Raw genomic sequence first — 22144 nt, 5'->3', positions numbered from 1 at the left:
AACAGCGCATGAGCAAAATTAGCGCGCGCTTGGGACGCTGACAGGAATGGCGCGAACTGAGCCGTCACTGCAATTTAATTATAATAAAAATGTTTTACAAAGGTAAAGTAAATAAAGTGAGCGATAACGACGTTGAGATTTGCATTATGTACAGGTAAGTCAAAATACTACCTATAATCGTAATTTGTTCAATCAAAATTCGGCGAGAGCTACTGATTAACCAGAAAACCGCTAGCGAGCTAGTAATTGGATTCAGATATAAAGAAATATTCGGTCATTTATAACGTCACCTCTAATTCTTTTACTTCCAATTCACTGTATCTCACAATACTTTAAACTGAAAACGTCTCACAAAAATATTTTAGTTTTATTAGAGTGAAGCCTTCTTCACAAGTTTTCTATCGGGTTTGCTTGGGTAAGATGCCCTGTCGTTTTCCAAAATGGTAGATTTTACAATTTGTTTTACATTTTGATCAAAACATTTTGTTCAAACGTTACAGTAACTTTATTAAGCCTCTGTCCAGGAGAATCAGGCCTACGTGAGTATTGTGAGTTTGAGCGATTACCGGTTTTGTCCTCCAGTGGGCGCTGTTCACCGCGGCTGGTTACAAGCCGCATGTTGAGACCAATATATGAATTTAATATGTAACACCAGTGATTTTATATAACATTTACCTGTCCGTATTCAGGTCAACAAAAATATGCACAGCAAGGCAAATATTAAAAGAATGTTCAATGTGGTTTTTTTTTTAATAATAATAATTAAAACATTATTTGTTGAAAATGAAAACATGCTGATAAGTGTTTTTTCGTACCTGTGCACTCGTGCTCATAAACTAAAGCTGGCTATGATTAATCAAATCACAAGGCTATATTTTATTACTTTCCTCCAACATGTGAAAAGTAGGATAAAGAATGGCTTGAGTTAAGTCATAAAAACAGCACATCAGCAAGTTAGGGACTGTTAACAAACACTTGGCTTGTCTTTAAAGATTCAAAAGCATGCCAGTAAAGAATTTTGAATGATATCCACTATGCTTGGGTTCAGTTTGTTCATTTCGGTAAAAATGAGCAACTTCTGATGTCTTTGAAAAAGGAATATCGTCTGATTTGTGTCGGAATGATGTGAGGCATCTGTAAATTACGTAAGTGTAAAGTAGTTCAAAGAGTTCATTCTATAGTTTCATTGAGTTATGTGTAAGAGATTTAATAGATCAGTTAAGTTTTAAACAGGTAGGAAACTCATGCAAAACTGTGTTAATCATGAATAGATCTAGAGATGCTACGTCATTTTCCCACTGAATTGTTTCAACTTGAGTCAAATGTTAAAATTAAAAATATAATTGCTGCTTCCTTTTATTAAAATCAATATTTAAAAAAAAAAAATTCTCATAGTGTGGGAAAGCATGTCCAAATTCTAATACCATGATATACCAGTGAATCATCTTTTTTAATTGACTTTTTTTTTAAACGCTGATGCACAATGACAAATATTAAGGCTGGTCATTTAATGCATGTAGCGCAAGTAAAAATCAGACTGAAACTAATTCTACAGAGGAATGAATAAGAAAATGAACGGTCTTTAATCACACCTGCTGCTAGACAGATGGCAATTAGCCACTTCAGACTGGCAGAAAAACCTGATCATGTCTGAATGCCGCTTAATCCATGCGAACGTTCAGACATGTTGTAAAACACGCAGGCAAATAGAACAATTGATGAAATCAGACATTATTCACGCATTGTTCACAGAATAAGTCAATTCGCATACGTTTTATTTTTTTATAGTTTATTACTGGATTGCATTCATACATAAAATACAAAAACCTTACTGAAAAACGTATTTACAAATGTACAAAACTTAAGATTATATTACATGAATCTGACTATAAACAAAAGACTTTGTTCAGAGTTATTTTTTTGTTTCTTATATAAAAATATGAGTGTCTTACATATCAAAATTATTGCACCTTGCAACCACAGTGCAGTTTAGATTGCCATCACCAAGGAGAGGTCATGCGTTCGCCCCGAAGACTCACAGACTTCAATTAAAATCCACTTTTATCTTTGGTACCTTACTGAATACACCTGGCTATACTCAGCACCATCTTGTAACACACTTATAAATTATTCTGTACCTGAAATTAATGGCTTTAGAGAGAGCAATAATAAAAAAAAAAATACAATCCATAAGACGGATCAGTGTTTGAGTGATGGAATGTAGGTCAATTAAAGGCCTCTTTAATACATTTGTTCTAATGTTTCCATTTATCCCTGATATTCATATATTTCCAGTCTTGCGTTTGGCACTTGGTATCTCCAAGTTTTGTTGGTAAGTAGACGCACTTTCCAGTATTGTCCCAGTGTGCAGGAAACGGACAGGGCCTCTCAAATCACCAGCATGTTGGAAGACGTTGACAAAAAGGGAAAAACAAACAGAAGAAGCACGAAAAGTCCCAACCCTGATGCTGTGGACAACACAGCTTGTCATGGAGCTCTAGTTTCGTTGACTCTTGTTCAAAGGCAACACGTGGTTCACTAGTCCACAAGTATCTTCACTTTTTCGGGCTCCTCCGGTCTCGGTTATAGATGGCGCTTCATGTGCAGCGCCAGGTGGTCGGACCGGGAAAAGGCTCGGTCGCACTTCTGGCACTGAAATGGCCGATGGCCCGTGTGCTTCCTGTAATGCCTCGTGAGCTCGTCCGAACGGGCGAATTTCCAGCCACATCCCTCCCAGTCACAGTGATATGGCTTTTCTCCTAAACACACAGATACATGCAACAGTTAGCGATTCACCCCGAGGTCCTAACGAGAACAATCGAGCACACTTTGGTCACGTTAGAGAAAGCCGTTTAGAGAGAGGGAGACAGCAATTCAAATGTGGCTCATCCCTTCGTTGATTGAATAGAAGGGGAAGTCGGACAGGCTTGTGGTTTTATTTCAGCAGGGATCAGTATCAACCTGCTGTTTGAATAGCAGACCAAACCACCTGCCAACTGTACTCCCACTGTATACGTCTGCAGTCGCTCGCAGACAATGCGCTTGGCAGTTGCAGCGCTGCTGCATGTTTGTGTGTGTGTGTTAGGGCGTGTTAACTTAGATTAAAGCACGTGTTATTTTAAAGCACATGCACCCCATAAAAAGGGCCCATTACATGCTACTGACCTGTGTGAGTCCTGTGGTGGGCTTTGAGATGGGAGCTCTTGGTGTACGTTTTGCCGCAGCCTGCGTAGTCGCACGTGTGCGTCGCTATCCGCTTCCTCGGCCAGGAGCGTCGACCCCGCTTGGGCTTGGACTCTTCAGGCAAACACTCGGTGGGAGAAATCAGCTCTGCCAAAGAGTAAAGAGTCCACAGCGTTAAGGCTACAAACAGTGAGCCACAATCTCTACAATTCATCTTTAAAGGAAAGGTAAGGACGACTTTGATTGGTGACTGACCTTGATACTGCAACGACTGGGCGGGAGGCTGCGGAAAGCCAGAATAACCCGGAGAGGGGTGATATCCCTGGGCCAGGGACAACGGAGGCGGCCCCAGAACCTGAGCTTGAGGATGCTCGTCCGGAGACAGAGAGGAAGTGGAAGAGCGACTGGGCCCCATGGGCCCTCGGCCCGTGCTGAAACAGTGAGGGTCCATCAGCGGCCTCTGGCCGACCCCAGGCTGTGAGTTCACCCCCAGATGGAGCTCCATCGGTCGGGTGATGGTGCAGGGGCTAGGACGCTCCTCCTTTATCTTAGGACACACAAACGGCATTGAGGAAGAGTCCGACATCGAGCCGCCCTTGCTAACGCTGAGCCCTTGGCTGTAATCGGTCATGTCCATGGTGGTCTTCACCACAAATTTTCCGTGGAGGCTCGTGGGCTGAAGATACGCAGGATCCAGCTCCGGCCTCATCAGTTCAGCGACAAAACCTCCCGAGGGAGATACGTCGCTGATGTCCGGGATGTTGTACAACATGCTGGACTCTTGGCCCTGAGGAGAGGGCATCTGATAGCTGTAGGAAGTAGGGGAAGGCGCAAGATTTCTGGAAGTGCTGGCCATCGAGGCCTCCAGCTGTTGCTGCTGCTGCTGTTGCTGCTGTTGCAGCATGCTGTTCGACAAAATAAAATCATAGTCCAAGAGCTCCAGCTCTTCTGGCTCCTTCTTGGTCATCGCGGAGGGGACGTCCTGATCAGCGCAGGTCCCACCTGTAGACATGCAGGGGCGTTTCAGATGAGACATCTCCTCCTTCCATCTCTTATTCCGAAGACAGAGAAACAGACATGCAGAAAGAGGGAACAAAACAAGGTAAGTCTCTCAAAGACATCTGTCAGAACTTAAGATGCTGACATGTTGATTTCAATTCAAATGCGACCTAGTTATTTCTACATACAACTTGGCCTCTGATGTCATGAATTATTAAAACACCCTTTCACGCTGCATTGTTTTTACGTTTCCACCTATGAAAGAGCATCCACACCGAAGCAGAAGCTTGATGCATTCGGTGAAGAGCGTTAGATGTTTTATAGTGAACGGCTCGCCCCGTCGGAACGGTTCACGCCCCTGCCGCGGCAGCGCTGCTAGAGGAATAACTATGAGCCGCCAATGACATAATCTGACCAGCGGCGGAATTTCGCTAGCGAATGTGCGCGTTAACGGATCGGTGACCGTCACCTGTTTGATACTCACTAAACTGGCAGTTCCAGGTCCCGTCATGGCCTTGTGCTTCACATCTGCGTCGCTCGCAAAGGTGGAAATAGAGGGCAAAAGCGTGCCGCTCAGTGCCATGCTATCAAACTCGCTCGGTGGCTGCCTGCAATTGAAGAAAAGCGCAAAAAAAAATAAAATAATCCTAGTCACGCTGGTGTGGGAAAACTATCGCTCCCAAAACATGACACATGAAAGGCAAAAGAAAAAGTGATGGAAATCTCCAAGTGCGAAACGCACCTCATGAGTGGAAAACACTTCCAGTCGCGTCCAGTCAAAAATGAAATCCTTGATGATGAGAGTCTTTATTACTACAGTCTTTAGAACTGCGAGCGCTTCGCAGCGATGACAGTCCGGTCCAAAGAGCGCATCAAACGCGTCCCCGTGCCATGCTGACAGAACCGGCCATTAAAACCAGCATCGCTTGTGAACCGGGTCGGAATCGTTGCGGCGACACTCGGGGATTCCCTATCTCCCGCTCACTGCCGCCGCCGCTGCCATTCGGGACGCGCGAGCTCTCCGGTGTCTGGACTAGAGTGATTCGTCAGATGCACGCAGGGCTTTCCTCGCCTAGTTCTTAAACCCCGGACACGCCTCTCGTTGCACGGCAACCGCAGAAAAAAAGAAACAGGGCGTGACGTCATCAAGGAGGGAGGAGGGAGAAGAAATCTGGCAGCGGGCCGGTATTTTGTATCCACACAAACATGTGCGTGTTAGCAACCGCGATCAACAGACTCAAGTAAGAAAAGCATGGGTGAAAAGTCACGATTCTCAGTTCTCCCTTATCAGACACAAAGTAGCAGCGGCGCTGGTGGTGGTCGTTCGGCACAAAAGCGCTGTTATTGCGTGCGTTTCCAACAACACCTGTTCCTGGCGTGTGCGTGCGTGTGTGCGTGCAGGAGGAGTTTGAACACCGTGTTCACACACCGCGAACTGCTCCCACACTCATGATACTGAGGCGTGTCTGTAATTAACGCTAATCATTTTTTATACCGTAAGGCACAGCACAATGGCAGCCAGAAATGTGTAGGATTTCTTTGTGACGAAAAGCCGAGCCTCTCATTCATATCATTCATACATTCATACATTCATTCAGTGTTCATCACCTGATCATGAGTAAAATCTTCTGTTGATTACTGCAGTCTTTTGCTCCAGTCAGTAGCTGCATTCTATGAACGTCAGCATTCTCAAATCTGTATAGTTTTTTGAGTTAGTTTAAAAATGTTTGCATTCTCAGTTTGCTATTTTTAAGTTGATGTATACAATTAAATCGGCACAAAAATACATTCTGAGAAGGGTTTGTATCATGCCGCAACAATGAGGCCCATTTCTGCCACAGAATAAAAAACATATGAGCTTATTCACACTTTTTATCTCAGGATTCAGACATTCTGTCTTGCAGTTCTGAGAAAAGAAATCAGAAATGCAAGATATGAACAAAAAATTGCGAGATATTAACTCGGAATCCTGTATTTTTTTTCTCGGAGTTCCACTTTTTTTTTTTATTTTTGAGCTAACGTCTCGCCATGGAAAAAAAATAATCAAAAGCTTCTTATCTGACAATTCTAACTTTTTTTCTTGCAATTGTGCGATGTTGCCAAGTCCCAGACTTTTCAGTGGAATTGTCCCCAGTAACATCATATTTAGTCCCTGAAACGCAAATTTACCAGGGGAACCCTGATCAAAAAATGTGTTTTTATCCCCCGGAACATGATTTTTAATGGGGGACCCCCCTCTAATCCCCCTTTGTTGTGAAAACCTGGCAACCCTGTAATCGACATAAACTCATGAAGACATAAAGAATTGCAAGAAAAAACCCCCCAGAATTGTCAGATAAGTCAAAATGACCTTTTTACAGTTTTATTCTGTAGCCAAAACAGGCCTCCACATCTAACTTTTGTAGAAGAGCCACAAATGATGGCAAACCAAATACCATTCTGATATTTCATTTTAATGGAGAGTTCAGCTGTTCTTCCAGTAACTAAATGTGTATGTCCTTTGATTTTGCTCTTAAGCAGTGTTAACATTTTAAGTTGGATCAGTTTCATTTTTCCGATCATTTTGCTTGAGCGTAAATGTCTAAAACCAAGTTTTATGTTGTGATGAGCTATTAGATTAGTGCTGTGTTTTGAGAGGCGGCTTCTACATAAACTCGTTTCTGTTTCAGAGGATTTGCCTCTGCAGTGTCTACAATCATCTTTGTATGGTGAGCAAACACAAGCTCTGAGACCATCCTGTTACATCAGGATCTTGTTCGTTTGGCTCTGTCAACAGCAGGCCGTCATTTAGCCACAGAATACACTGAATGTAGCCTCTTTGACACACAAATGCACGCACACACACATTCTCACGCTCAAACTTGTTGCTATATTATATTTCATGACTGATGTCGCTAGGACACATACAGTGTGTTGATTTACTACTGTTTTATTGCACTTGATCTTGCAGTGCGTTCAGATTTACTGTTCGGGATTGTGGTGGTGGATGTCCTTATTTAGTGAAAAATCTCGTTTGTCCAGTCTGAGTTACTCTGTTCTTTGTTTTTATGACAAAAAACGATTTTGGCACAGAGAAACTTCAGGCTTACAGGTGAGATGTTTAACAGGTGTGTGTTTCATCTAGTGTTGATGTCATCTATTGTTTATTTACCCTTCCTTGCAAAGGTATGATACGATTTCGCTCTCGGCTTCGGTATGTGAAAAAATGTTGCATTTTCAGAAGCACAACATAAGAAAGCGATGAAATAGCGTCTGAAGGTCTCTACAAAAACAGAAATTAGCTGTTTTTGAAATGTCACACTTTCCATGGTGAAATGGTTTGGAAGATCCTCACTGTATGTTTGCATTTCTAGGCTAAAACTCATTTGTAGGCCTCTAAGAGGTAATTAGTTACCATTCATTTCTGATGTGATGACTTTTGATTGACTGTCTTACTGCTCTGTACCTGTGGGAAAATCTTGAACGACTCTCTATATCCAGGAATCAGAATGCAAATGAGAAATTTAAATAAACAGGTGACCTCCCCTCTTTTGACGCTTTCAGTAGATTTGCATATGGTGGAGTGTAAAGAGTAATTTCCACGACACTGACATCAGTAGTGAGTGGGTTAAATTATTATCAATGAATAGACAATTGTACATTTTACCCAAATCTTTGTTTGGTCTGGATCAGTTTTATTTAAGCTCCAGATCAGGTGGATTTTAGGAACTCTTTAGGAACTTTTCTCTCAAACGTCATGTATGTATTTGTTCCTTGCGGTGCATTCATTTCCATATCAGATTCTGGTCTTATACATTGATTTTGTTCAGCGCTTACTGGGCAGTTTATCTGTTGGTCTGGGATTGTTTAAAGCTCCTCTGTGGAAGCAGTCAGTTTAAGGTTTGGGAATATAAATATCTTCACAGCCGCAGGTCAGGTGTAATACCACAGAAGCCATTGAACTGTTCAGACTGAGACTTAAGCGGTGAATTCTTTGAAGGTTGGGAATGGTGCTGCAATTTAATGGTAGATTGATAGAAAGCCGCCAAGATAAACAGTGTTTAAGCAGAAACAGAACTAGAAATCAGGGCCATTACATGAGTTTCCATAAGTGCTTGGGCCTGAGAGGAAAACACAGTGGACTCTGTGTGTGTACATATGTATAGAGCTGCTTTTTGGAAAAGTAAACAAGATGCTTTTTCTTAAAAAAACAAAAAGTTTAATAGTTGCGCGTCTGGAATTTCTGCCTGCTCTCAGCATTACAATAGGAAGGGTGGGCTAAACGGCATGTTCTTTCTAAATGCGCTGATACAGATTCCTCTTATGAGTTTGGACGGGCCGGACCGGCAGTTGCATCAACGCTCCGACGTGCCAGATAAAGAGGGAAAAGAATTAGGAAGGAGCAGGCGCGAGCTCCTGTCGCGAGGCAGTCTGCGCCGCCTCTGAGTTTGAAGGGATTCCTCCTCGGCCTTAAATATGCTGGTTATTTTTAACCCAGCGTGTAAGAGCGGCCCAGCGCCGCCCACTCTGTAACAATGTTCCCCTTCAGCCAGCAGGGGAAGTGGACAGGAGCCACGCTTCCTGGTCACGTGACGCGGTGGCCCAGTCACAGAAATACGACAGAGGGAGAGAGAGCGGGGGAGATCCAGGCTCGCCGCCCAGGTCTCTGCGAGTACGTTTAACCCCTTCAGCACACTAGGGTGCGACGCAGTCAGATGCTCGGCGGAGCTGGAGGGCAAGAAAGGAAGTGCGTGTGAGCGTGTGCGGGGGCATATGGGCAGACTTTGGACCGGGGTGATGTCACTGGGCTTCTCCAGGATTAGAAACCTCTAAAAAGCTGGGAAAGTAGAACTGCACCACACATTCACACTCCGTCCATAAGCCTGAGCACTTGGAGTGCGTGTGACATATAGCTGGACGGCGATTTCCCTTTGTACCGGGAAAAAGGTACAAAGTTGCCACTCAGGTGGCACCCTTTCAAAAAATACTTACACGTACATTTAATCTACTTTTGGGGTAAATAAGGTCATCTTTTAACAGGGTTGAGCACCAGTGATGGCCTTTGTATGAATGTTTTAACTTTAGAATTAAATACAGTGTCCTTTGCTGTATCTACTGTTCTTGTTTAGAAAGTGCTTGTCTTTTAGTTTTCTGAGAACAGTAATATTCACACACAGATTTTTTCTTAAGTCACCCAAAAAGACCCAAGTAGCAACAATTTCATCTGTATATTTTTCATTTCTCTTTAAAAAAAGGAATTTTAGTAAAAAATTCTGAGACATTTACATTTACATTTACGTTACATTTACATGTAGATTTACGTATTTAGCAGTGTTTTTTATCCAATGTGACTGTTTGTCAAAGAGCCAACAATGTTACTTTTAAAAGTAATCCATTACAATATTGTATTACTCCAGGAAATGTAACTAATTGTGTTACGTTTTATGGAAAGGAATGCATTGCTACTTTTGCGTTACTTTTTGTCACCTGAGCTGAGCTTGCTTATTTATTTTTAGTAAGAAAAAACCCAAACGTTGTGTTTTTGTGTAAAGGTCCTTTCACGCCTTCACCTGAAGTAACTAAAATATTTTATTGTAAATTTAAAAGTAATGCATTACTTTCCTAGTTCGTTGAAAAAGTAATCACATTACAGTACTTTTCTTATAATGTGTTACCCCCCATCATTGTATACAGTGGCAGGTTTATCAAATGACTAGGTTGAGTTTAAATAACAACTGAGAACTACTTGATTCTCTTGAGACCTGAAAAAAAGTGCATTTTCAAACGATACTTCTGATGTTCAAGAAGCAGAAATGCTTATAAAGCGTTTGGAGGTTTTTGGGCCTCTTTGTTTCCTGTAAGGGCAGATGTTGGAGGTTTCAGCTCTTCTTGACGAGCAGTCAAAGTGGAGATTTAATTTAGTCATTTTTATATGTTAAACAAAGCCCCCGTTGTGTGGGCCGAAACAACATTTATGTTATTTTGGTTTCTTTTTTTGCACAGACACAGAAAGTGTAGCGCACACAGAGACCACCGCGTCCCACGAGTCTCCAAATTGCTCCTTCTCTGCTTTTAGCAAACATTACACTTACTCATGAGCAGACGTCATGGCTTTGGTCTGAGTCTGCCGGCTGACCAGAGCAGAGCGAGGGAATGCGAATCAGAGAGACGGAAAGAACTTTGCTTTGTGAACGTAACGTTTCTGTGGTTTTGGGTGAGAGTGGGGCCTAGTTTCCTGTCGCTGGGGTCCGGGGCGGCCGTGAAGTTTAACTCCAGCTGACATTTCAGTAGACCGTACTGTTGTCTTATATGACATAAAACAGGAACTTTTCTCAAAGTCTGTATTTGCTGGTTTGAAGGGAGAATATTTCTTGACAGAAAACAACACGATCGCTCCTGAAGTCTCAGAGACGTTCGGCGTGATTTGTGCGAGCGTATATTACGAGGGTCTGCTTGATTAGGGTCTAATGGCTGAGCGCAGGCAGATTCTGGATTCACTCCAGATGGCTGAGAAGCAAAGTGATGAAATAATGTGCAAACGAGTGCAACTTTCAGGGAATTGAAGGACCGCTGGGTCTCTGGAAATGAATTTGAGACGTAAGCTCTTAATGTAAACCTCTCCCCGTCCTCCAGACAGACGCGCACTTTCACTGGGATTCCCCCAACTCTACCCTGGTAGAATCTGACGTCGATGTAGATCGTTGCGTCCGCACACTGTCTGTGATTTGCACTTCAATGATGTAATGCTTGGTAAACTGCTGTTTATGTTGGATGATGACACTTTGCCAGATGGAAACGCTGTATTTTCAGGGTGTTTCAGATTTTCCGATGTTCATGATGTGACTAAGAAGTTTGTCACATTTCTATGTCCTGCTCTTGCTTTTATACTCATACTCGTAATGTCTATTTTATCAGTCATATTTCCGCCATGTTGTTTCAATGGATGTTTTTATATGTTCGAATGAGCAGCTTTTGTATTTTAGACGTGATTTTCTGTGCAAAATACTGTGGACAACAGAAAATGATCTCGCGTTCCAGGACTTTTGTTTTGAATACGCTATTAATATTATTCAAAATGCCATTTTAATTAGAATTCTTTCAAACTTGTTTGGATATGAAACAAAGTTTAGTTCGTGTTTGATTTGCAGCCAAGAGTCTGTGACATTTAGCTTGATCAAACATCTTATGCTGAGCAAATTCATACGTCAGTTGATTAAACATCATACTTAGTATGCAAAGGAAAGTTCTACACAATATGCTTATGTGACCATGTATTCACATTTCACGTTTTTAGATGGATTCCAAATTTCCACTGGAAATGGTAAACCATCCGGGTACATTTGGAATATTCATTCCAACATACTACAATTTAGGACACACTAATTTTAATTTTGAGTACTCTTTATGATTAATAGTATGTGAATTGTGCACTAGTGTGACTAAATGCTTGAGTAACCCTGATGATGTTAGCTGAAAAAGAAAGGGACGATTGAAAATGCAAGATTACGAAGTGTTGTTTGTTTTGTTTGTCCCTCACAGTCTTGTTTTGGTTCAACCAAATATAAGTTTTTTTGCTGCATTTAGAGCAAACTCATTACTCAGCCCTGGAGTCAGAACCATTGTCATTGATACTCAACAGTTCATTCTGTACAGGTCGACTGAGAGTCGTGTGTATCGTCCAGGTCCTTCAAAAGCTACAAAAGAAGGCTTTCACCATTTCTCCGCATATTTCGGTGACGGACCCCAGAAGAAAACTTCAGAAATGCATTTAGTTCGATAGAGTTTGGCATTCTAATGCTCTGGAATCCAAGCCGTAATTGCTGTCAGATTTCGGAGCCTTGAAGGTGTGGGTTCCCTCAGGGAAAACTGTAGAAACATGGTCTTTTTCTAGCACCAGCTTTGGAAACTGGCTAAGGAGTGCCTGTGAAAGTGCCTGTCGGGCTCATCGTTTACCATCTCTTCGATGAGAACCGCCTCTAGATCCCGGACGGTAACGTGAGGCAAGGCTTGACTACGGTTTGGCTTAACCAGCCGCATTACAGTCCAAAGAGTTTAAACGAAACTCTGAATGGAAAGAGAGTTTGGCAGGAGCGACGAGAAAAGATGTGGGAAAAATACTTCTGAAAGAACGGCTCTGTTCAAGAAATAATAACGACTGTGAGAGAGCGTGTTGCGTTGTCGCACAGAACAAATTTGTCATATCCTCTCGTCTTTGGATTGGCCTTCGCCCCCAGAGCGCTCCAGCCACCCTACTTTCATTGAACATCTGTCCGTTTCCATTTGACACATTTTCTTTTTGAGATACTGTGATGGACCTTCTATGGGTCACGGGTTTCTTGGTGAAGATTCCTGTTTGCCTTCAAGTTTATTGTCTTGGGTTTGAGGTTTCCAAGTTCATGAGTTTCTTAGTCATTGGTTTGTTCTTCAATGGAGCTAAATAGGACTGTAATGAGCACAGACCATTGAAAAACCCAACAGATGATATTATGCTATTGGCATAAATCAGAAATATGTGACTTGTTTGTTTTCATAGATTTTCTCGGTCTTTTATGTTTTTATAGTATTTATGACGCCATTGCACGATTTATGGGGATATCCAGCGCCAGTCAAATGTTTGGACACAACTTCACATTCATCGTTATGACATTTTTATTATGATTTTCCACATTTTAAAGTAGTTATTATAAACATCCAAATTATGGAGTAACACTAATGGAAGCGTGGGATAATTTTGCAGTGGCATGAGCTGCCTACATTCCAGCTCTGCGCAGTGATGGTGCTTTTCCTTCGGTATCCATATCATCTCGAATGAGCGAACGCTAAATAAGCATGCGTTTAAGCCGAAGCCTTTAGATCGAAAGGTTTCGATGGCGATGAGAAACGTGTCCAAACGTTTCACTAGCACATGTATAATCAGATATTGCTGATGTCATCCTCATTAAATCAGCATTCTTGTATTTTGACCTCTCTTTCCGTGTCTGTGGTTTGCCAACGCTGTTGTGGTGCGATGGAGTCAATGTTCCATAGATGTGTTCATTCTAGAACAGGACTTCATTGTTAGTAATAACGTGAATGGCGAGAGAAGCCGTGGGCAAATAGGAAACTATGTATTTGTGAGTATGATTGCCTACTAGAAACCAACAACTCGGCGATCTCAAGCGATTTATTGGCTGACGGTGACTCTAAATCTAGAGATCAGTATATCACAGAGACTCGAGGCCTTTTTATAGCCTTGTTTTTGTCATGCGGGGAATGACCTGAGCCATAATCACGGAATGCCTTTACCTGAGTCTCTCGTCTCATTCCAGCAGCGTTTCTTTATGACTTTGGTCCAAAGATCACAGAGATGACGCAAGTCGAGCCAATGAGTGACAAATCGTTTGTTTCCTCTGCTCTAACATTATTAATGCTGTTGTATTGTGAAACACTGCAAAAAATGACATTCTTTGTAGTTTTGTCTTGTTTTCCATTACAAATATCTAAACATTCTTAAATCAGGATACATGTGCTTGAGATGGAAAATGACTTGGGATATTTAGTCTTGTTTCCTGATCAAAATGAAGTGAGTTCATGCTCTTAACAAGAAAAAAAATTGGTGGGGTTTCTGGCATAAATCTTTTTTTAAGCATAAACAAGCTTCTTCATGTAAATGTATCTTGACTTAAGAATATTTAGATATCTGTGTATTGAGTCCCACCTAGACCTTATATAATCTTATATAATATTTTCCTGACTATAGTTGTCTGCAGAATGACTAGCACTAGTTACGACTAACACTACTAAGGTTTCTTTACATGTGTGAAAGGTTACACAGAAGCTACTCTCATAGTGTTCAAGTCTTTGTCACTACTGTCCTGTGGGAACGAATGCGGATTTTGTAGGTTGTTCTTAAAATAGCAGCTGTGAGAGTTCAGGTCTGTGGCTTTCAACTGCGTCACCTGTTCTGCGAGTGACACACTAAACCGAAGCGCTCAGGACATTACACACACTGACACACCCTCCGGGTAAACACACATCAGCACACACACACACAGGTATGTACACACTTGGATTCCCTCTCAAAGGTTGCAGGTATGCAAACACTCACAGGTATGTGTCCACACACACGTGTGTACGCACAGAGTGACAACAGCATACGTACAAAGAAAAATGCATGACGGCTCGTTTTCACCGGCCAACTAGTTGGCAAGTCAATGTTTATCTTATGTACGTAATGCACATTCAGCAGTTTTTACATTTTTTTAAATATATTTTCTAGAAACTGTTTTGCACTGCATTGGTTTCTCTTCCTCAAATTCAGTCGCCTGATGGAGTTTGGGGCCTACGAGACACTTAATATGCAGTAATATTGATTTAACTGCATTGACAACAGATGAGAACAAGAAAAGTGAATTGATCAGAATAGCGACGCTCTTGTCTTCTGTAGAGCTGCTTTATAGTTGATTCCAGCTTTGGCGGTAACGCAGTAGTGCGAGTTATGTAATCAGATTACTTTTCCCAAGTAACTAGTAAAGTAGCACATTACTTTTTAATTTATAACAAAGTTACATTTCCAAATAAGTAACACAAGTTACTTTGTTTTCCCATGTATTTACTGGCAGTGTTCCTGTCCCCGAGTAACTGATTAAACGCAGAGACACACTTACTTCAGTCTGAGGCTTGTTAGTTTCACTTTTGGTTTGAAAGGACCTTTACAGTTGCCAAAAATATAGCTTTTGTGTTTTTGTTATTAAAAATAAACATGCAAGCCCAGCTCAAGTGACAAAAAGTAATGCAAAAGTAACATTACCTTCCATAAAAAGTATTGCAATTAGTTACTTTTTATGGAGTCATTTTTGTAAATATTGTAATGCAACATAAACACTGTTACTGAACTGAACTGAATCAACATTGAATCGACTTTGTTGAGTCAACTCAAAATACCCTGTTGACATAAAAATTTAAGTTCAGTCAACTCAGATAAGTTTAATCTGCTTGAAATGTTAAGTTGTACTAAGTGACAACTTAGATATTTAAGTTGGCTAAACTAAAAAATTGGTTTGTTAAACTTAAATGCTAGGTTTGTTATCCAACTGCCTTAAAATTTTAAGTTGAATCAACTCAAATATCTAAGTTGTCAGTTTAACATTTCAAGTTGACTAAACTTATTTGAGTTGACTGAACTCAAAATTTTAAGCCAGCGAGGTAACAGAATTTTAAGTCGACTCAAATTGTTTTTTTACAGTGTTGAGCTGAATAACAGCAGCTTATAGCTGAACTGAGGTCATTATAAAACAGATGAACTTTACATTGTTAATAAACGGAAACAGCATTGAACTGACTTAATGATATTCACTTTTTAGAGAATTTAAATTGAAAAAGCTGTGTTGAAATAAATGTGACTTGATTGTGTTGACTTGAGTGTCTTCCAATTGAAAGCATGCATCTCTCCCTTTGCCAGATTTGCTTATAATTTGTTTCAAATGTGATGCACTCTTTTCACTTTGCGTAATTTCAAATATATTTGGAAGTAGTGGAGTTACAGGTAAAAGCAGTGAGGTGCAGTTTTCTTCCTGATGCTTCAAATCAAGTCACCTTTAGTTCTAAACAGCTTTATATAACACAGACGGTGTTAAAGCAGATTTACAGAGATCAATTATGGAAACTCAACTATGGAGGAGTTCAGATTCAGCTGTAAATCAGCTCTAGAGAAGACATTGTCAGGTTTTGTTCTCATCTGATGGTGCATATCAATACATTTTAGGAAAGTAGGAACCCAAGTAACCCAAACTTCAAGACAGAAATGGAGAAAAAACCATGGGAATATTTCTCCTCTTTTCTCCTCGAGTGAATGAACACATGTGATATCAATCCACCAGGATTAGGTAGGATAAAGGAAAGGTGTAGTCTGTTGTAGTTCATGTATTAAACCAGCGCTACTGAAGACTTGGGATCCACAACCAGCCAACCAAATAATTAGACAGAATTATCCTTTAAATCCTATTCTGTCTGCTTTCCAGATGTTAGTTTCACCAGCCAAATGACGCTGACTTTTGTAAACGTGCCTCATTCTATTATAAGCAGTGTTGGGGAGTAATGAGTTACATGTAACAGAATTAGGTAATTTAATTACAAAATAAATGGAATTGTAATTAGTTACAGTTACTGAGAAAAAATGTGTAATTAAATTACAGTTACTTTTAAAAATGTTAATGATTACAAAGGGGGTTACATTTAAATTTTTCACACACACACACAGATTTAATTGACTTTCATAAATTGCATTGACTGCTCTAAAATCAGACACCAGTGTTTCAGGAGTTTAGGACACATGCTTATTCCACAACTCTTTTATTTCCTATTTGGGTTTATGCATATGCTTTATTTGTTAAAATTGATTTATTTTTTCCAAGGCATTGTTAGATGCCGGTGTTTCCTGTCATAACTATGCAAACATTTGATTTCAAAACCAGTGTCATAGCTATTAAACTATTTCTTGTTATGATTTCAAATCTGTATTTAACCTCAAAATGATCTCAAAATAAGTAAGAGGTGTTAAGTCTGAATTTGTGGTGTATGTGCTTTAAATTAAATTATTACACGGCTCTGTGGAATGCCTGATTCTGATTGGTCAGTCGTGACATTCCAAGGTATGTTATTCCCTGATAACAACTGGTAAAATCTAATAACACAGACTCATCCAGGTAACTTAAGTCGGTGCTATACGCTTGATAGTTTTTCTTGGTGGAAGATTTGCGTTTGGTTAGCTAATAAAATATTAAAAATCAATTCAATATTAGGTGTACGATGTCTTAATTCTGTCATCCTGGTATCGTGGACTCGCTCTATTGTTTCATACAAATGCAGCTGTTGCCATTTTGTTATTATAAGATAACAAACTAGTACTGTAATTACTAGTACTTAATTATTTATGTGGTAAAAAGTTGTGTAATAAAAGTGATCTGACTGCACCGTATCCCAAAAATGTCCGTCTAGTTTGAACTTGCCACTTGCTAGCAACTGATTTCTTCATGCATTCAAATATTTCAACTCAGATCAGAGTTTCTTGTTTATTTACTTATGTGGCAGCAGCTTTGCAATAAGTGGGATAATGTACATCCAGTCAGTTGTTATTGCAAAATAAAGATGTATATTATCCCTTACTTATTATAATCTTAATTCAAATGATGAGGGATTTTGAAAATCACAGTAATCAGTGTGTTACAGAGTGCTACTGTGAGGTTAACGCTGCCTGGCTCAAGTGTTTCAAAGAGATTAACAGTTGAAAATATAAGAAATTTAGAAACGTATTTAAAAAGTAATCGAATGTAGAAAGTTACATAACTTTAATAAAGTAATTAAAAAGTTACACTACTTATTACGTTTTAAATAGGGCAACTTGTAATCTGTAACCTATTACATTTCCAAAGTAACCTTCCCAACACTGATTATAAACCTCAGTTGTGACCCTGGACCACAAAACCAGTCATTAAGGGTCAATTTTTCGAAACTGAGATTTATCTGAAAGCTAAATAAAAAGCTTAGGATAGGACAATGTTTGGACGAGATACAACTACTTCTGAGGGTGCAAAAAATTTCAGTATTGAGAAAATCACCTTTAAAGTTGTGCAAATGAAGTTCTTAGCAATGCATATTCCTAAGCAAAAATGTAATTTTGATACATTTATGGTGGAAATTTCACAAAACATTTTCATGGAACATGATCTTTACTTAATATCCTAATGATTTTTGGCATAAAAGAAAAAATTATAATTTTGACCCATACAATGTATTTTTGGCTATTGCTGCAAATATACCCGTGATACTTAAGACTGGTTTTATGCTCCAGGGTCACATTTGTATCAAGTCTTGTTGATCTTGCTCTTTACTCGCGTGTCTTTCCTTCATGGTCTCCGTGGCGTTTTTCGTGGCGTTCGTGCAGCGGCTGCATGTAGGCCGACACGAACGCACACAGACGTTTTGTCACCAATGTAATTTTGATTCTTATCTGAGTTTCTCTGCCCGCCAGCCGGACTCGTGTATAATGTCTTCATAATAGGAAATGGAGAGCGGTGGTACCGGCCCGATCAGATAAGCGCGGGTTAATGAGCCCAGTACGGTGACAGAGGAACAGTCTACCTGCGCCGTCGCCGTCAAAGACCCGCTCTGTGCCGCTCCGCAATCTTCCTCCGCGATTGGCGCGGAGCCGCTCGTGCTCTGTTTATCGTTCAGGACGGTTTACGCAGGACAGCTGTGTGTGTGTGTGCTGACTGGCAGATAATTAGATCACAATTAAAACCTCATTAGCACACACATTTAAAGCACAAAATGCACCCAGTGTAAGTGAAAAGCAAAAATAATCCTTTCAGTTTTGTTTTTTGTCTGAAATATCTCTCCAGAAACACACAGAACAAACTCTGAAGGTCAGATGTTGACCTATAGCTGTGCTGGCAAGAAATCTCTTTGCTAAATATATATAATGAGCTCAACATTAGGGTTCTGAATGTAAAAATCTATTTATTTTCTCCGTAAAGAACATTTGGAGCACTATTGGTTTCTATATTGTGCAAATCTTTCAGTACAGATCTACCAGGAGCTCTGAGCTTCATAAGTGATGATATTAGCTTCTGTAGAAACACAGATCAGCTGCTTTTTATTAAAAAGAAAGTTCAGAGAAGTGCGAATGAAGATCCTATTAAATCATTGAGCATATACTAATATTGTTGTGATGTAGTTGTTGAAAGCATCAGTCACATTGTACTGTGGGACGAATAGTTTTAGGATTGAACCATTTGTCATTTTCAGCTGCTTTTTACTTTGATTCAGTGTTTATATTGTGGTGATGCGTGTTACCGAAGAACCTGCTGAAATCTCTGTTTCTGCGCATCTTAAAAACGTTTTAAAAGGTCTTTCCACATAAGGCCTTATGTTGTATTGCTCTGCAAAAAATGACATTTGTGACCTTGGACCACAAAACGAGTCATATATGTCAATTTTTTTAAAATTGAGATTTATACATCATCCTTCCATTGATGTATGGTTTGTTAGGATATGACAATATTTGGCCGAGATACAACTATTTGAGAATCTGGGATCTGAGGGTGCAAAAAAAAAAAATAAATAAATAAATACTGGGAAAATCGCCTTTAAAGTTGTCCGAATGAAGTTCTTAGCAATGCACATTACTAATCAAAAATTAAGTTTTGATATATTTAGAGTAGGAAATTTACAAAATATCTTCATGGAACATGATCTTTACTTAATATCCTAATGATATTTGGCAATAATTTTGACCCATATATTGTATTGTTGGCTATTGCTGCAAATATACCCGTGACACTTAAGACTGGTTTTGTGCTCCAGGGTCACATTTATCCTTGGTAATTTTGTCTTGTTTTGCAATATAAATATCTGATTTAATCAAGACACAAGACATGAAGTCTGTTTCCTGAGAAATTAAACACAATTAATGAGTTTCAATGCTTAAAACAAGAACAAATGGTAACACTTTAGTATAGGAAACAGTTCTCAGTATTAACTAGTTGCTTTTTAGCATGTGCATCCATAACATATTGGTTATTTATTAGTACTTATAAAGCACATATTCTATATCTCTAATCATACCCAATACATAACCTAACAACTGCCTTACCAACCACTAATGAGCAGCAAATTAGGAGTTTATTGAGGCAAAAGGCATAATTAATGGTTCGTTAATGGCGAGAATTGAAGTTTACAATAAAGCGTGACTGAACAAATGTTTTTAGGTTTAAAAACTTGTTTTGCGTTGAATAAAGTTGATTTTCTTGTAATCCATTGGTAGATATTTGTTTTAGTGATAAACTCACTTCCTTTTTTTCAGTTTCTCATTAAGACTTTTGTTGTATTTTCAGACTCTGAAGTTACTAAAACAACTCATTTTCATTTAGAGATCATACTGACATTGTGCCATTTATTCCTTAGTTTTTTTCACATGGTCTTTAAAAACTCTTGATACCATGAGAAACAAGCCACTGAGAAAGTGTGTGTGATCACTACTGCGATCTGTAGTTTTATAACATTCAGAAAGTGGAATAAATGCAGTGTATGAGTGAGGAATCTCAGCTGGACGACAGAAAATGTTGAGAAACAGACCCAGTGTTCCTCCAGATATTCTTAAGTGTGAGAGAACAGCACGCAGTGATGTTTTATAGGGGACTGAATCGAGCGCTATGAGCGCGGCTCAGGCTGATGATGTCATTATCTTTCTCCGGACGCACTGGCATGGGTGAGTCCATCCGGAGCGGCTCCAGTCGGAGCGTTTCTCAGCGGTTATGTAAGAGCGGCAGCGCTGGCCGTCACAGGCGAACAGGACAGAGCGCTCTGGTCTCCGGAGGCTGGGTGTGGAGACCGAGCGGCTCTGATCTGATTTCAGGAGGAAGGAAACTGGCTCAGAACACGCAGCTACGAACGACGGGTAGATATGAGCCCTGAATGCGCCGTTTCGCTCGAACTCGTGGCCTTTTCTGTGAATGCTGCTGAGGTGGAGTTCCTCTGTCTGTCTAATGCTGATCTCCTGCAATTCCACAATCTCACTTACAAAAACATACCGTACTCTGTGGAAAGAATGACTGCGAATTTAACAGTAAAAGACTGTAAAAAATGCTACAGTAAAAACCTGTTAAAAGGTTAATGGTAAATTCCTCTGCTGTATATACGGTATAAAACTGTATTGGACATTACATGTAATTTTACGGTAGTATGCCGTTTTTGGAATTCCCAGAATTCCTTAGGTTACATTTCAAATTCGATGTTTTTTTTATTTATAAAAAAACGGTTTCTACTTAGTTTTTTTTTTTAACAGTTTTGTTCATTAGGGTTATATGTTACATCTAATGTTGTTAAATGAATGTTTATTGCATTATTTCAGTTTGATGTGTGTTACCATGATGGTGTTTAGTGTTTGTGTGAATGACACTGTGCACCTTCTATGTGTGTTAATATTTAACAGCTGTTTGTGATGGGTTTTGGTTCATCGTTTGATTTTCTCATCAGCACCTGCTCTTGGTGCAAAACAGATTTCAGAACTTCAATAGGTTGGTATATTACATTATATCAGTTAATGAAATAACTGTACATTTTAATTAAAACCGTAAAATCTAAAATGTTGCTACCATATTTTTTATGGTAAAATTCCAGCAACCACAGCTGCTGTTTTTTTTACCATAAATTTTACAGATTTTTTTTTTACAGTGTAGAATTTAACATAAAAAATAAAAGGAGTACTACAGTTTTTAAAAAAATGTGTGCATTCTGCTTCATACACTACTATTCAAAAGTATTAAGCAAAAAACTTATACTAAAAAATGAATACTTGTATTCATCAAGGAGACTTTAAATTGACCAAAATGACAATAAAGACATTACAACACATTTCTGTTTTAAATAAATGCTATTCTTTTGAACGGAAAAATAAAATGTATGACGGTTTCCACAAAAATATTGTGCAGCACAACTGTTTTCAACATTGCTAATAATCAGAAATGTCTGTTGAGCAGCAAATGAGCATATTAGAAGGATTTCTGAAGGATCATGTGACATGTGACTGAAGACTGGAGTAATGATGCTGGAAATTCAGCTGCGCATCACAGAAATAAATTACAGTTTAACAGATATTCACACAGAAAACAGATATTATAAATTGTAAAAATATTTCACAATTTTTACTGTAATTTTGATCAAATAAATGCAGCCTAAATTAGCAGAACAGGCTTCTTTCAAATGCATTAAAAGATCTAAATCATTTCAAACTTCTGACCGACATTTCACACGTAATATTCTCAAATACTTTGGTTTCCTTTTACTTTATCATTGAAAATAGCTCGAAAAGAAGCCCAAGATAAAGCCAGACAACTGTCAGACAGGCTTTAGTGATATTTCTCCAGGACTAAAAGCGGCACGTGAGCGAGACAGGAAAGAGCTGTCAGCGTGCAGACCTGCCCTTCTGCTGCATGAGAGCGATATG

The 22144-nt window shown here is 39.6% G+C and overlaps 1 protein-coding gene across 1 annotated transcript; it reads right to left on the bottom strand.

Annotated features, from left to right (window-relative positions):
• Nucleotides 1-2169: 2169 nt before the first annotated feature.
• On the bottom strand, nt 2170-5251 carry klf4 (Kruppel-like factor 4). The gene is made up of 5 exons (XM_051104888.1): nt 4925-5251; nt 4667-4790; nt 3439-4234; nt 3166-3330; nt 2170-2759 (listed from the first exon to the last, which is right to left on the bottom strand). The coding sequence occupies exons 1-5, from the start codon at nt 4927-4929 to the stop codon at nt 2584-2586; spliced, it is 1266 nt and encodes a 421-aa protein (XP_050960845.1). The 5' UTR covers nt 4930-5251; the 3' UTR covers nt 2170-2583.
• Nucleotides 5252-22144: the final 16893 nt, after the last annotated feature.

The sequence above is a fragment of the Labeo rohita genome, unplaced genomic scaffold (genome assembly GCF_022985175.1).
Source record: "Labeo rohita strain BAU-BD-2019 unplaced genomic scaffold, IGBB_LRoh.1.0 scaffold_84, whole genome shotgun sequence".
Taxonomy (NCBI): domain Eukaryota; kingdom Metazoa; phylum Chordata; class Actinopteri; order Cypriniformes; family Cyprinidae; genus Labeo; species Labeo rohita.
Note: the sequence above shows the minus strand (reverse complement) of the source record. Positions and strands in the feature narration are given on the sequence as shown.

Excerpts from the sequence above, each read along its gene's own strand:
- klf4 (XM_051104888.1), bottom strand. Across the intron at positions 3,331-3,438 it reads CCAGTCGTTGCAGTATCAAG|AGCTGATTTCTCCCACCGAG; the intron begins GTCAGTCACCAA and ends ACTCTTTGGCAG. Across the intron at positions 2,760-3,165 it reads CCACCACAGGACTCACACAG|GAGAAAAGCCATATCACTGT; the intron begins GTCAGTAGCATG and ends CTGTGTGTTTAG.